Below are 14986 nucleotides of genomic sequence, written 5' to 3' on the forward strand. Positions count from 1 at the left end.
AGTATTCACAATAATATAATGAAATACTGGATAAGAAACTCAATGTATGTGCACATAAGAAAAAAAAAGCCTCAGAAAGATTAAAGAATTTATACCAAATCCAAGGAGACACATAAATTATGGTAATTAAGTTGTTCATGGCTAATACAGAGGTAAACATGGGGTTTATTAAGGCACAAAAATGAGGTTTCCAATGGCTGTTTTAGTTATAAATGTGAAAGATTAAAATTGGCAAGACAGTTTGTGCTTCCATTTTTATCAAAGATCAACAATTAAAGTCAGTGCTTGCTCACTTTAAGGAAAGTTTCATGAAACCTTTCATACATTATATAATTAATTAAGTTATGTAACTACATAAGTAGCAGAATTTTAACTTAAATTTTCTCTTGCATTTTTCACACATTTAATGGGGGGGAAAATAGTGCAATAACATAGAAGGGTGTAGCAGGGTTTCATAAGACACCTATTTCTCTTTGGGAGAAATGGAAACTGCCACAAAATTGCTTTGACTGTTAGCACTTGCATATTTTACTTCACACAAAAAAGTTGATCTGTGCTTAGCTGTATCTGGCATGGCTCCAGGGAATTAAATGGGTCTGTGCTGATTTGCATTAGCTCATGATCCAGGCATTGCTCAAAATCAGTTATAAGTGTCATTTTGAAAGGTAAACTGACATTTTTTCCTCTTTATGTCAGTTGATAAGATTACATATAAAAACTTTATTTTCTTTCCCATTTGACCTTTACATGCAATCCAAAATAAAGAAAAATATATTAATGTTGATAAATTACTTTTGTGTAGTTTGTTTCTTCCTGACATTGTCTCAAATTTCTTCAAAACAAGCTGAGTATGAAAACTGCTAAGCATCAGTGAAGTATTTGCACATGAAGTATGTCTAGTCCCTTCTGTAATAATATTATAGATTGCAAGTTTTTTGCATCTGTCCATTGACTTGAGTTGTTAGTCACAAGTTTTTGTGACTTCAGATTTTTTCTCAGAATCAAAAGGATTTCATAGTGGTTTCTGCAGTTTATAACAATATAAAAATATGAAGCACATAAAGATTTTCAGCCAAGAAACAATAAGTACATAGCATCATTTAAGTTGGAAAATTCTCTTACCATCATTAAATACAAGTCAACCCAACACTATTACATTTACCATTAAACCATACTCATTTACACACATCTATATGTCTTTTAAATATCTCCAGGGATGGTGAGTCCACCATTTCCCTGGGTGGGAAATGCTTGATAACCCTTTGGGTGAAGAAAAAGTTCCCTGGCACAACGTGAAGCTGTATTGTTTCTCAGTATTCTTGCTCTGGATACCACACCACAGTGAAACCACAAGCAGCAAGAGCTGTGCTAGAGGAAGAGGTGGTCTTTGGCAGCTCACCCTCTCCCACCTTCTCTGCTGCTTCAGCAGGACTTTGTGGATATTACCTTTCCCTTCTCAACAGATCTGCCAACTGAGTCACTAGCAGGATTGCAGCAAGCTCAAAAAATTGACGCAATTTTGTAGGAACAGGGATGTCAATGCACAGAGTTGACAGATCTGAGGGGATATAGAACAAAAATAGAAATTTGAAGCAGACAGCAGATACACATCTGTCCATATATGTGGTTTTATCCTATAGGCATGTTTATGTTGTACAAGAAGCTGAAAATTTGCTCCCAAACTTTCAGATCATGCTTTAAAATTTTAATTTAACAGTTTCAAATGCCATGTTAAATTATTGCTCTGTTCTTCTAGCAGTAATCTGCTTTAGAAATGTTAAAGAAGAGAAGCCAAACTTTTTGTCATGCAGCCTGCACTGGATTCAGGCCAGCTTCCATGGGAGTTGTTATAGTGCAGACATAGTAAATATTAAGTGGAATGGTGATTAAAATCACAAAATACAAATGTAATATTCCTTTTCTCCCAGTATACAGGGTGCTGGTTATGCTAAAAAATAAATACCAAAATTACAAATGAGACAAAGACATTGAGACTGATCTCTTGGTTTCGCCAAAGGACTGCAAAGTCAAAGATGCCTAAGGCAAGGAAAATCAAGTTATTTTGCTGATAATGTCATCGTATTTCAGCAGTATGCCCCAGTGGTAAAACTCTTCAAAGCCAATGATGATTAGTTTTGGTACTGTGCTGCAAAGCCTGATTACACCTAAAATCTCAATCCTGCATGTCCCTGTGGTGCACTGTGGAGGTGCACACACTGTGGAAGTGTGTTAAATTTGCAATTTTGCCTCCAGTTAGAGAAATCCTTGTGCATGCTAAAGGCCTGCAGACTGTCCCAGGAAGTTTGATGGGCAACATGTAATGTTTTATTAAACCTTACATTTTGTAAATGTATTTCACTTAATCATGTCAAAACCGAGACCTTAAGACTTCCACGTTGCAACTATTGATTGGGTAATAAAGATAATTATTTCTTATAACAACTTGGAGCCTATTAAGCCACAGCGAGTCATCTCGGGGTGTGCATCACCAGGCACTGCCCTTGCTCTACAACGCTGGCATAGTTTGGCCGGGTGATCCCTCTGCTTGCCCGCAGATCCACTGGCCAAGGCAAGCGCTGGCAGCTTGTCACAGACATACGTGATCGCACATCAAGACTGCTCACCTCTTCTCCCAGCTGCGAAAGGGAAGAAAATTAAATCTATAGAAACTCCCAGGCAAGGCAAATGCTACCAAGGTGCTTTAGGAGAGCGCGCTCTTCTTTGGATTGAGTGTTCAGGTGAGGCCACACAACTCCCCAGGTCTGGGACCTGCTAACGATATAGAAAGTGCATTCGGGGTCACTCCTGCAGCACTGCGTGCCCTTTCACCCCGAGGACGGGTCCAGATGGGTGGCGGGGATGCCGCCTCCGTCTCCCCGGGGAGCGGGAGCGCCCAGGTGCGCCGGGCGGCGCCCGGGCGGGCGGAGCCGCCGGTGCGGAGCCCGGAGAGCCTGCGGAGCCCTCGGCCATGGGGCCAGCAGCCATGGGACGAGCAGCCACGGGGCTCGGAGAGGCGCTGCCTGCCCCACGGGGCCCGTCCGTCCTGCCGTGCGGGTCAGTGTCTGTCTGCGCGGGGCCGGGGATCGCGGAGGGTTCGCGGAGGGTTCGCGGAGGGTTCGCGGGGCTCGGCGGTGTCCGAGCCCCGCACACACGGGATTCTCCTCCGCCGGGATGTCTCCCGGTTGTTTTCCGACAAGTGGCGCCGGAGAGGGTCCTTCCTCGGGTCAAACATCTTTTTTCAGCTTTGTTTTGTGTTTTTTGGTGAGCCTCCACTCCAGGTGTGCCAAGGAAGCATTCCTCGCTGCTTCTCGGTACATTCACTTTCAGCCCCAGGAGCCGCGCCTTGGCAAATGTGGGCTTGGTATTTCCCGGGCGACCGAGAAAGGCGTTTCATGTTTCTGCCAGGGCTGAGCTGAGCCATGAGCTCAATAGAAATGGTCAAGTTATTGTCTGATTAAAGCCGTTAGTTTTTGAGATGATTTAGGCCCAGTATCTTCAGTGGCAGGTTAAGAACCAAGTTGGCTGTCACTAACCAGGGCAAGTCAGCCCTGGACTGTAGAATGACTGCAAGTTAGGTCACAAGCAGTGTGTGATCACCTATTGTGATCTACCCAATTCACATAGAGAGTATTTAAGTGTTTGAGGGGAAAAACAAAGAAAGAAAGAAAGAAAGAAATGTAGCTGAATCATAAAAAAAGTTTAGAAGTTACACCAGCAGCTACCATAGCTCAGACTGGTTTCGTGTTGCTGCCAGCCTTGAGTCAGAGCTGGGAGAGATTATTTCTGCAAGGAGTGGTTCTGCTGACAGGTTCATGTTTGTTGACATTTGGAAGTAGGAGGTGAAACTAGCTTAGCTACAGAAACTCTATGCTGACCAAGCCAGGCAGCCTCAGTGGTTTGTCACCTTCCTCAGCCTTTCCAAGAGATCCTCAGGCTGTTCACAGGAGCAATAAAATAATAGTAATTCCCGGATCAGCCTCCTCTTCCCATCTCTCACGTGGTTCTTTGATCAGTGCAGTGACATGCCACCTTTCAAGCAAGTGGAACAAATGACTTTAACTATGAAAAGCTGCTCAGTACAATAAACAGATCACAAGCATTCAAAATTACTCTTCTCAGTGACAAATTTAATGTTTCTTTGTGAATGTGGGCAAAGATTGTAATTCAGAAAGGAGAGAAATAACCTGTGGCAGTCACTGGGTCACTTAGTACAAATGGCATGATTAAGTTTTCCTTATTTGATGTCGTAGTGTATGCTGAGGAATGAAAAACTTAAGAATACATAGAAAAAATAGCAGTAGTGTCATGTGAAACAAAATAAGTCTGCCATTCATCTCCAGCTAAATGAAAGTGTACCAGTCACAATAAAGGGGGAAGAAAACTGTTACTTTCTTCACTGTAGAAACCCAATGCACTGATAGAAAGCTGCCTTTACTGTTGCAGGTAGCAACAGTGTATCAGGATGTCAGGATAACAACTATCAAGATTGTTTATTTTCATGTTTTCTTTTGATTAAAGGCAAGGAATGTTACTGCTTCTCACGCCATCAGTATAGGTATTGGGAGCTAAGGGATTTCATTTACTCTCCATTGGTTTCTTTTCACAGAATCAGAATAATTTGGATTGGAAGGGACCTTTGAAGGCTATCTAGACCAACGCCCCTGCCATAGGCAGGGACACTTTTGTCTTGCCCTGATATGTGTTTACTAAGAGAAAATATATTTATGCTTAAAGGATTTTTCTGTAATTTTGTTTTGTGACTTGCTCTTCACCAATTACATCAAAACAAGTATGTGCAAATTTTTCTTCTTCTAAGACTTTGCTAATAGTTTAGGATTTTAAAATACAGGTGCAAATGCTAATTTTTGCATTATCCAACTTTAATTTCTAGTTATGATAAGTAAGAGTATAGAATAGTACCTATCCTACATACTATGCAATACTAACTGCATGTTGATCTAAGTTTTCTAAGATTTTAATCTTCAGCTGGGGAATATGAACATACCCATCTTCTGGGAACATTTTTATTGTCTGACTTAGTAATAAAAAACAACTTCTGTTAGATGGAAACACTCTTGGCAAACAAGGAAATATGTTTGCACAGCCTGCAAATCAAATTGTAACTTCCTGTAGTATGTTTGTTGTATAGTATGGAATGAGAAAACAGGGAGCAGGTACTCACTAGCTCCTTGCTTGTAAAGTGTGCCATCTCCTAGAGGTAAAACCAGCATTGCCAACTGTAAATATGATATTTTTAAGACCTTATGTATTTTAACTGTTCCTTGTTAAGCTGTATTAAATGAATTATCCAAGTCTCTTTTCTTGTTAATTGTTCAGTGAAGTACTTTTGATAAAACATTATTATTATTTCCATAGCTTTTCTACTAAGTCCCCAAGTAGCATTTTTTCAGTTGAGGGGGGAGGGGAAATAAAAAGGGAGTGTATTACTGATGCTGCCACTCATCAGGATGAATAGTTCACGTGTTGTTTTAATTACAGGGAAAACATGGAAAACAAAACTAGTTGTTGCATCCCATGCTTTATATGTATCACAGTGTACAGAGCTTTTGTACTTCTGCAAACTGCTCCATTTTATAACATGTCTTCACAATAAGCCTTGTTTTCTTAGGTTGTTCTTAAAATTATTCCAGTTGTTCCTAAAAGTATTTCAGTCTAGATTCTGTAATCCACCCTGGCTGCCTGATGCACTCTGCTGTGACAAACTGCCTTAGCCTAGACTGAGACTAGACTGCCTTAGCTTTGCTGCCTGACCCCTGCTGCTTCCCCATGCAAAAAAAAGCACTTCCTTTTGTTCTTGGAAATGCAAGACCTCTTTTTCCTTTAAAAACAAACCGAGGCTGATAACAATGAGGTCATTCCCAGACTGTCATAGTGATACAGATAGTGCTTGGCTGGCTGAGAGTTTGAAGCTTTGGTCTCTGCTCAGGATCACCCAGCTCTCCAGCAGGGATAGCTGGGGAAACTGTCCCCTGAGCTGGGATCTGCCTCCACCCAGGGATTATTGAGGTTAGATTAAATTTGCTCTGAAGTGTAATGAGGCCTGAAATTTTGTGATTAGTTAAATAAGACTTGGCTCACACAGTATGCACTGAACAGTTTCAATAACATGTCTTAGTGCCCATATGCAATGAGAGTTTGCTCCCTGTTTGATTTTCCTTCCTTTTTTTCCATTTGTTTTTCCAATCCCAGCTACTGATTTAAAAACAGAAGCCTTGAATAGCAGCAGGCTTACTTTAACAAGCAAAGTCCAAAATCATGGATTCAGCTACATTTGTGATCTCTGCACAACAAAAATGAGCCCTTTCATCTTGAGGTTTCAGGTTAGCTTTTAAGATTTTGAGTTGAATTTTTAATTGAAGCTTTTTTAATTTTTTTTTTTTGTTGCATTCTTTGGTATTTCCCTTATTGCTTGCCTGAGCCAATGAAGTGCAAAATATGTATGTAAAATAATGTAATCACCTGTGAGCTACAGGTGGGTAATGAGCCAGGAAAGCATTGTGTGGGTTTTGTGTGTTATTTGCACAGTCATAAATTACAGGTGCTCTGCAAAGACATGAAAAGGAGTGAGCAGAGTGGAGAGAGCCTTTCCAGAGCTGGGCCTGTGTTGTGAATCATTTGTCCTTTTACTGCTCCCAGGTGCTGTGCTCTCTTTTTCCTGCCGTGACTCCTGCTAAGCATGGTGCCAGATCATCAACATGTCTGAATCCCACTCTCCTTTCCCCACCTCTGTGGAGGGGACTGGCAGTGAAACAAACTGTAGCATTTCCATGCCTTCTGCAAGCAAATACCACTTCTCCATTGGCTTGGCTTTGGCTATAGGCTCCAGTATCTTTATTGGTTCTAGTTTCATTCTGAAGAAGAAAGGACTTTTGAAACTGGCAGACAGAGGAGTCACCCGAGCTGGTAAGTGATGGTGCCAGAGTTGCTCCTGCTGGGGACACAAACACCTCTTATAACTTGACAAAACCAAGGTCCAAGTCACAGATCACGTTTAAAACTACTTCAGTGCTGATCAGAAGTCCTGTCTTGGTGAGGGTTGGAGACATGGTATTATTTCTCTCTGTGTGACTACAGGGACTGGGATTTCAGAATTCATAGGACCATGAGAGGTGATAATAAATCTAGTGAGCCGGTGCTATTTCCCCACTGAGAGCAACCAGTCACCAAATAAAATTCTGCATTAGCCTTACCCTTCAAAATGCCTTTCTCCCTCTTTTTTCAATCTTTGTCCCTCTCATTTGAGAAGGAAAGTATTAAGACTGGTAACTAAGTTTAGATTTTGGTTTAGCTTTGCTTTTTTAAAGTAAGTGCAATGATTTGTGGAAAGACATTTATTACACAAGCTTCTCCAATTGGTACAATTATCCCTTCATCTGTTGACTTTGATGAAGAGCTAGAAAAAGAACAATTGCACTTATCTCATAATTACCATTGCATGGATTTAAATATATAGCATTAGCAGATTTTATTTTGTTTGTTGTATTTCTTGCAATGTATTATTCCAGAGAATTTGGTTATTTTAAAAAACTCTGATACTGAATATTCCATATATTTATGTTTTATGTAAAAAAAAAAAAAAAAATCAGGGGCATTTTTCTTTCTAATTTCTTCCATCCTAAAATAAAGGGAGAGCCAAACTGTGGTTGACTGTATGAATACATTTGATCTGACCTGGAAAAGCATTTTGCAACATTTCTTAAGCTCAGTAATGCTCTTTATAAACATTTTACTTTTGCTTGAAACTTCCCCTCTGTGTATATTTAGTCAGATAGCATTTTTTAGAAGTCCAAGTCAGAAAGACATGGAGAGGTTAATAAATCAAATATTCTTGTTGCATCTAGGTAGCATCTCTTTTGGTCCTTTATAGGTGAAAATATGTACTTTTTTTTTCTTACAATAAAGTGACCTGTTTTTTCTCTTTCAGGACAAGGTGGATATTCTTATTTGAAGGAATGGCTTTGGTGGGCTGGACTGCTATCAAGTAAGTCACCTCTTTCCTCTCAGCCTATATGTAAATCTTCAAAAAGCAGATTGTTTTAGAGAGATTTATTGCCTGATTTTTCATCACCTTCACTTAAAAGAAATGTTCTTGCAATCACATTCTTGACAAACTGTTTTGATGTGCCATCTTTCAAATGCTGCAATTGATCTTCAGAGCTCTTTGCAGAGCAACCATATTTTCTTTTATATCTGGTCAAATGCAGTGGAATTGCATCTGTCCAGCTTCTAGAAACACATTTTAGGAGAAAATTATTTAGCTTCCTTCAGCATCTATTATTTCCAGAAGTGGTTGTGCAGCTAATTTTGAAATTAAAATGTGTATATATAGTGCAGAAAAAAGATTTTGGTTTGTATTTGCTATCATAGCTGTGACTCAAAGTATTTACAGTGGTGTACCTTTTAATGTCCTCCTGAAAGCTGATCCAAACATTCTTTCTTCTGCAGTGGGATTAGGAGAAGCTGCAAACTTTGCTGCCTATGCCTTTGCACCTGCAACCTTAATTACCCCCTTGGGTGCACTGAGTGTTCTCATAAGGTCAGTACCAACAGGGAGCAAGCCCTGGCAAATGAACCACTCACTGCATGAGGGAAAAATACTGTCTTTGGCTGAAAGTTGAGATTTTTCTTAAGAAAACTGAAAAGAAATTTATGGACAAAAAATGCTTTTTGTTGCTTGGTGGAAAGATATTTTTCCTTATTTAGAAGTGACTTCTCTGGGTATCTGGGTAGAGTCAACAATCCTGTTGCAAAGACCACTCAAACCAGCAGCTTTCCACTTAGATTACAAAGGAATCCTTATCAGCATATAGAGAAGGTAATTTATCTCTTCCTAGAGAAATGGAACTTTTTAAGCAACTGTTATCCTGTTCTTCAGTTATGAAGAAAACTTCAAATAAAAATACAGTGTTGCTTCACAAAATGTTTTCAAGAAAATTTCTATTTATAGGAGCATAATTTCATATTAAGGCACAGTTAGTAAACCTTTTGGGGTTTTTTTTATCTTTTTGACTTCTGAAAAGAAGGCAAAGAAAATTTTAGCTTTGTTTTTGTATCCATAATTAAAATTTGTGGGTTTTTTGAAATATAAATGTCCTTCAGAGACTTATTGTTTCCTACATATGAAGAAAAAAGTAATGTGGTTATCACAGCAGCAGAAGAGACATGGACTATGCATGCAAAAATTTTATAGGAAATATTTTTTTAGCAAAATGAAATTAGTGATTTTAAATGTATAACTCTGGTTTTTAAGAGCTGAGTATATATATGAAACACTGTGTTTAAAACAACATACAGCATGTATTCCAAACCAAACAAAAACAAAAGAAACTAAAAAAAAAAACCAACAAACAAACAAAAAAACTTGAATGCTTGCAATGATCTTCCTGCTAGAACTGCAGCCATTTTGTCATAGCAAAACTAATGTAAGTCCCTGCAGTGGTGCTGAGGTCAGCCTGTTGGCAAATGCAGATTATTTGGCTGCCTGGCTGCTGCTGTGTAAAACTTGAGTTTTATTGCCCTCTTCATTGATGGGGATAGCAGTTGTTCAAATGTTCATGAGACAGAGAGGTTGTTAGAAATCCATGTCAGTGAACTCATTAGCCTTGTGTGAAAAAATGTCTGTATTTTGATCAGTGGGTTGAATAGCTATTTGTTATGGAGTGTGTTCACACACCATTGAGCCTGTGCCTGTGCCCAAGGCTGTGCTCTAACCGGCTAATTATGCCCTGTGAGTAGGGTCATTTAGGCCATGTTATTGTCCTTAGGTTAAATAATCAACCCCATGGAGATGAGATCCTGGGGTTGATCTCTTGAAAAGGGGGATGTGCCTTCTCTATGTTTTGGGGGGAGTCCTGGCAAGGCAGGCAGAAAGTGTACTTGGGTGGGAAAGCCTGGGGGGGATGAGGAACAGTTTCTAAAACTCATTTGTATTGGTTGTAATGGAAATGAAGAGCTTTGAAACAGTTTTGGAAGCAAGAAACAGCTCTTGTAGCTAATCTACAGTGAGAGTGCATACCCTGACCCAGGCAATCAGCAATGAGAAATTCTTTGGCAATTTGGGCCCTTTTACAACATGAAGGGAAGCAATGAGGGGTGCTAAACTCCCTAAAACCTGACCTAACCTTCATGACCATGGCCAACTTTCTTGGAAAAACTCCTTACTATTTGATTGTTTCAGGCTGGTTTACCATATATCCAAATTCAAAAGAGGCTTTGAATTATTGTTATGCTACACAGAGAGATTTTGAATGTCTTTCGTGGCTGGTGGAGCTGAACATTTTATTTCTATTTTGCTGAACAGTGCTATATTGTCATCCTATTTTTTAAATGAGAAGCTGAATATTCATGGAAAACTGGGCTGTGTACTGAGCATTTTGGGGTCAACAGTCATGGTTATTCATGCCCCAGAAGAGGAGGAGGTCACCTCACTAGATGAGATGGAAAGAAAACTACAGGATCCAGGTCTGTATGCAATTGCAGTGAACACATGCTGCAGTTCATAGGGAAGTGTCCATGTTTGTGGACGTGGTCTGACATTATATCTCACGTGCATTACTCTTCCCTTTCCTCTTTTTTACAGTATTTGTTACATTTGCTGTTCTCCTAACAGTCGTTGCCCTTGTCCTGATTGTTTTTGTGGCTCCAAAGAGAGGTCAGACAAATATCCTGATCTACGTTTTGATTTGCTCACTCATCGGTGCCTTCTCTGTGTCATCTGTGAAAGGCCTGGGCATTGCCATTAAGCAAATGCTGGAGAGGAAGCCAGCCTATCGCCATCCCTTGGTTTACATTTTGGTGGGCATCTTGGTGCTCTCAGTCAGCACCCAGATCAACTATCTCAACAAAGCACTGGACGTGTTCAACACATCCCTTGTGACACCCATTTATTACGTGTGCTTCACCACGACAGTGGTGACCTGCTCCATCATCTTGTTCAAGGAGTGGAGTAGTATGGAACTGGGTGACATCATTGGAACCCTGAGTGGATTCTGCAGCATCATCATTGGCATTTTCCTACTGCATGCTTTCAAGAATACTAACATCACCTGGAGTCAGCTGATGTCCACTGTTGCCAAAGAATCGTCACTGCCACACCGTGAAATCGAAACCAGTCACACTTTGCTGGAGAGCATGGAAGACCCAGCTTTGGTGTATGAGGAGGACAACATTTTGTTCAGTCAATGAAACATTCAAGCAGTGCTCATCATCAAAGTATCATGAATTGCAAACTCAGCCCACCCATGACTACTAGAATGCTCTACTTTTCTGCAGTCCTCTGGAAATTTGTCTGTGAAGCCTGTGAAGTGTGGGCCACTCCTCTCTATGTCAGCTGTTGGCAGTAATGAATGAAAATGTTCAGTAACTAGCATGACAGACAGAATCCTGGTGGTGATTATATGTTAGGCAATGAAAAAAACATGGTCCTTTTCTAATGCAGCGTCTCTTCTTGGGAAAATTTAGCAAAAAAGGATGGTCTTTGTAAGCCACATTTTAAGAATGCAATTTTCTTTTACTGATAAAAGACAACCCTTGCTGAAGTGGCAGATACTCTGCTATTATCTTGGTGATGGCCTTATTATTTCTGGCTTTGTTTATGTTTTTATAATTTATTGTCAAGCAAACTTGTAGATACTTACATGAAGGATATTCATTGAAGACATAATATGAAGAAAACAGTGTTTAACCCTTTTAGTTCTTAATATAAAATTTTATGCAAGATTTTTTCACTTTTGATGACCTGCCAACAAACATTGATTAGATGTCACAAAAAAATTTTAACAAATACCATTCTTGCTAAGTCTCAGCTTTTCTATCCAAGGAGTCCTGAATGGATTGTGAATCACTGAATGTGCTTGTACTGTTTTATTTCAAAACTAAGACCAAGCTTAAAAAAAAAAAAGGATTTATTAGAGACCTGAAAACAGTTGCTTGTGGCTTAAAAAGTTACATGAGTTTATAGAATAAGGTATTCAAAGGCAGGAGAAAACCAGAACGTGCAATTGAAATTTTCCACTTTTTTTAATATTACTTGGAGAATTAAAAAGGGGTTTTACTTATTTCCGTATTTCTTCCTAATATGGCCATCTAATAATTAGAACCCATTTAAGCTTTTCAAATTTCTTTCCTCGTTTTCTGGGAAGGTATTGTTCTGTATTAACAATAAAGCAGTCCTGTTAATTTTTATTCTTTTATAAGTGCAAAATCCATTTTGCAATCCATGCACTGCTTGTAAAATTGCTAGGTAAAGGATGGGCTGTAGGCAAAGGGTGAGAAATATCAGGATGTCTTTTTTTTTAGTTTGGACTTTCCATGTTTTCTAAAAATGAGTATTCACCTCTGTTAGATGTTGAACAATATATTAACCTACCAGAAGCCTTGAAGATTGGTCAGTACTGTAGTACTATAGTTTCTCAGTTGTGGTCACTGGTCTTCCTCACAAAAACCTTGCACAGCCCATGGTTTACTCATTACAGTCCCCTGTGTTTTCTGCTTTGTAAGTAACTTCAGCAATAAGATGTGTGGGTGTTGACAAGCTCATCAGAAAGCAGTATTTCCAATCAGTGGATTTTTAAGTGTGAGTCCAGAAAGTTTGCCAGCAGTTCAACAGTTAAAAACTGGTTTTAATCAGCTGAGATTTATATGCCAAGCAGAATTTCCTCATGAAGCAGGCTATATGTTTTCTAATGTTCAAAAGGTTTAGTAGAAGAGGACAGTTTGGATGAATAGAAAATCGTTCTGCCAAAGAAAGCTCAACCTTTATATGTAAGAACAAAAGGGTTGCTGTTTGTATTTCATATATTTGCGTGGCATCACTGTTATCCAGCAAAAGGGACATTTTCACAAAAAACATACTTGCCTTCAAAAAAAAATGACATTGTATCAATTTGGAATAGTTTTCAGCTTAATTGAGTGAGGAGATTCACAGCAATTCTTTGCTGTTAAAATGCTTGTGTTAAAAAAGTTTCAGACAAAAAATCTACTGTCAGGGTTTCATTACTTCTTAGATAATGTAAAGAATACTTTGGTTTTATTGACCAGATTCAAGCTTCAAAATCTATATAGTTAAAAGCAAGTAATACAAATAATAAAAAGACTAAGGATGAAGGGGATTTTATAGGTTTGTTTTTATTTTTAGCAAAAAACTTGAATTGCTTTTCACTCTGGATTACACAATTCGAAGAATAACCAAAGAAAATATTGACTGCAAAAAAAGAGGAAAAGAAATGCTTTTGCATAATTTGTGGCCTCTTTATTTGCTTATAGAATAATCACTGTGATGTGACCAAATGAGATATTTTTAAGAAAAAGCAACCAGTCCAGTTCTTGAATGGATGTGCATTGGCATTTTTTAAAGATATGTCATAATACTTTCTTTGAGAAGGGTGTGGACTCCTTATATCCTAACTGCTGTCACTAATTAACTTACACCAAGCAAAATTCCTGTATTTTCTACTGGACCTGCATATCTGATATTATACACAAATAGCAACTAACAATAAAAGAATGTTATTTTCTAACAATGTCGAAAAAACAAAGTTAATGTTTGTTTTCATAGTGTACAAGAAGCCCATCATGTTAGAAATGAATTGGTGATTAATTTTTTTGTATAAAAACTTTTGTTGCAAGAGATGGTATTTTTTTAAGTGTTTATATTTACTTACTAGTTTGGAATAACTTTGATTTTTTGATTGAAATTATGCTAATATTTGTCTTGTAATAAATTATTCATGGTTATGTACTAAATTATCTGTGTTTTTAAAAAAGGGTTAAAAAATGAGTGTCATTCATATTTCTAAACTAGAGAAGAAAACCCAAAGCTGTCTCACAGCCAATCTCAATGGAGAGTGTTTCAGTGAGCTGTCAGGTTTTCCAGGCAGTGAAATTCAGGACATTATATAAAGTAATTAGATGTGTTTTGGTATGTAGGGTGAATGGTTAAGAAGAACAAAGCAATCCTCAGAGGCAATACACTGCTAACCAAATTACAGCTTTTAAATGCTGATACTAAACAAATCTTGGCAGCTACTCATTATTACCATACCTCAGGACAAATTAGTGGGCAATTAAGTTCATTACGTAACTGCAGCAGCTAAATGTAGGTAGGTTAAGGAGAATTGAATAGGTTAAAAAATCTGCACGATTTTGGAAGGGGAAATACATCAGTTATTAGTTTTTACAGAAATCTGTTATATCATCTTCATTTTCCAGCCACACTTGAAAGAACCATGCTATAAAATTTCATGCCAAAGGGTACATATTCAAAACTTTAAACTCTACTCATCAGGGTTGCACCCTGGAGCATATGGGGAATTGCATATTTCTAGGAAATGCTGTTCTCCCATCCTTTAGATTCCAGCAAAATAAAACTAGCAAGTGTGCTAGAAAATATCCTCCCAGCAGGGCAGGTTTGCAGAGGCTGACTCCTTTTGGGCAGGTTTTAAAGTGGTGCCATGGTTCAGACCATGGCTGGGAGGCAGAGCAGGAGTCAGACTGGAGGGAGGAGGGATGGTGATGTGCTTTGGTGTGATCTAGGGCCTCCCTCTGTGAAATCTGGGGGGAGAGGGGAGGAGGCAGGAACTGGCAAACAAATGGCACTGGAAAAAGTGTCACCAGCCCTGTAAACACTCGTGATTGGTCTGCATTGCTTCTCAGGAGTACTTTTGACAAGTGAATTCATTTCACTTTCTGAAAATAAATTCCATTTTGTCAACAACGCATCTTTTTTTATAGAAAGAGATGTATCCTAAGTGGCTGGCTCACAAAAGCTTGGAGTTCTGCCTTTCTTCCTCCCATCCATAGTACAGACTTATTCCAAGTTTTCTGATGTTTGATCAGGAAACAGTAGCTACATTTTTGCAGATTTTGAACCCTCCTACAGCCTTTGATGGAAGGCTCCCTGTATGGAGGTGTGTCCTTTACTGCTTTTTCCAGATCTCATTTTTGTCACATGGAGGTTTAAAAAAAC

General features: G+C 38.9%; 1 protein-coding gene across 2 annotated transcripts; it reads left to right on the forward strand.

The window, feature by feature from the left end:
- Positions 1 to 2953: 2953 nt before the first annotated feature.
- On the forward strand, positions 2954 to 12214 carry NIPAL1 (NIPA like domain containing 1). Of its 2 annotated transcripts, none has more exons than XM_079305578.1 (6): positions 2954 to 3054; positions 6658 to 6924; positions 7946 to 8002; positions 8467 to 8557; positions 10322 to 10482; positions 10601 to 12214. In XM_079305578.1, exons 2-6 carry the CDS (start codon positions 6717 to 6719, stop codon positions 11203 to 11205), a joined length of 1122 nt encoding a protein of 373 aa, XP_079161704.1. In that variant the 5' UTR covers positions 2954 to 3054; positions 6658 to 6716; the 3' UTR covers positions 11206 to 12214. The 2 variants fall into 2 exon arrangements, with proteins under 2 accessions (XP_079161704.1, XP_079161705.1); XM_079305579.1 differs by lacking the exon at positions 2954 to 3054 and adding an exon at positions 6221 to 6341.
- The last annotated feature ends 2772 nt before the right edge of the window (positions 12215 to 14986 follow it).

Source organism: Erithacus rubecula, assembly GCF_903797595.1.
Source record: "Erithacus rubecula genome assembly, chromosome: 5".
NCBI classification, from domain to species: domain Eukaryota; kingdom Metazoa; phylum Chordata; class Aves; order Passeriformes; family Muscicapidae; genus Erithacus; species Erithacus rubecula.

What these genes read in the sequence shown, in the direction of transcription:
- NIPAL1 (XM_079305578.1), top strand. Translation starts at nt 6,717, where the DNA reads ATGTCTGAATCCCACTCTCCTTTCCCCACCTCTGTGGAGGGGACTGGC. An exon ending in GTGGGCTGGACTGCTATCAA is followed by an intron (nt 8,003 to 8,466) that starts GTAAGTCACCTC and finishes TTTCTTCTGCAG; the next exon opens with TGGGATTAGGAGAAGCTGCA. An exon ending in AAGAAAACTACAGGATCCAG is followed by an intron (nt 10,483 to 10,600) that starts GTCTGTATGCAA and finishes TCTTTTTTACAG; the next exon opens with TATTTGTTACATTTGCTGTT.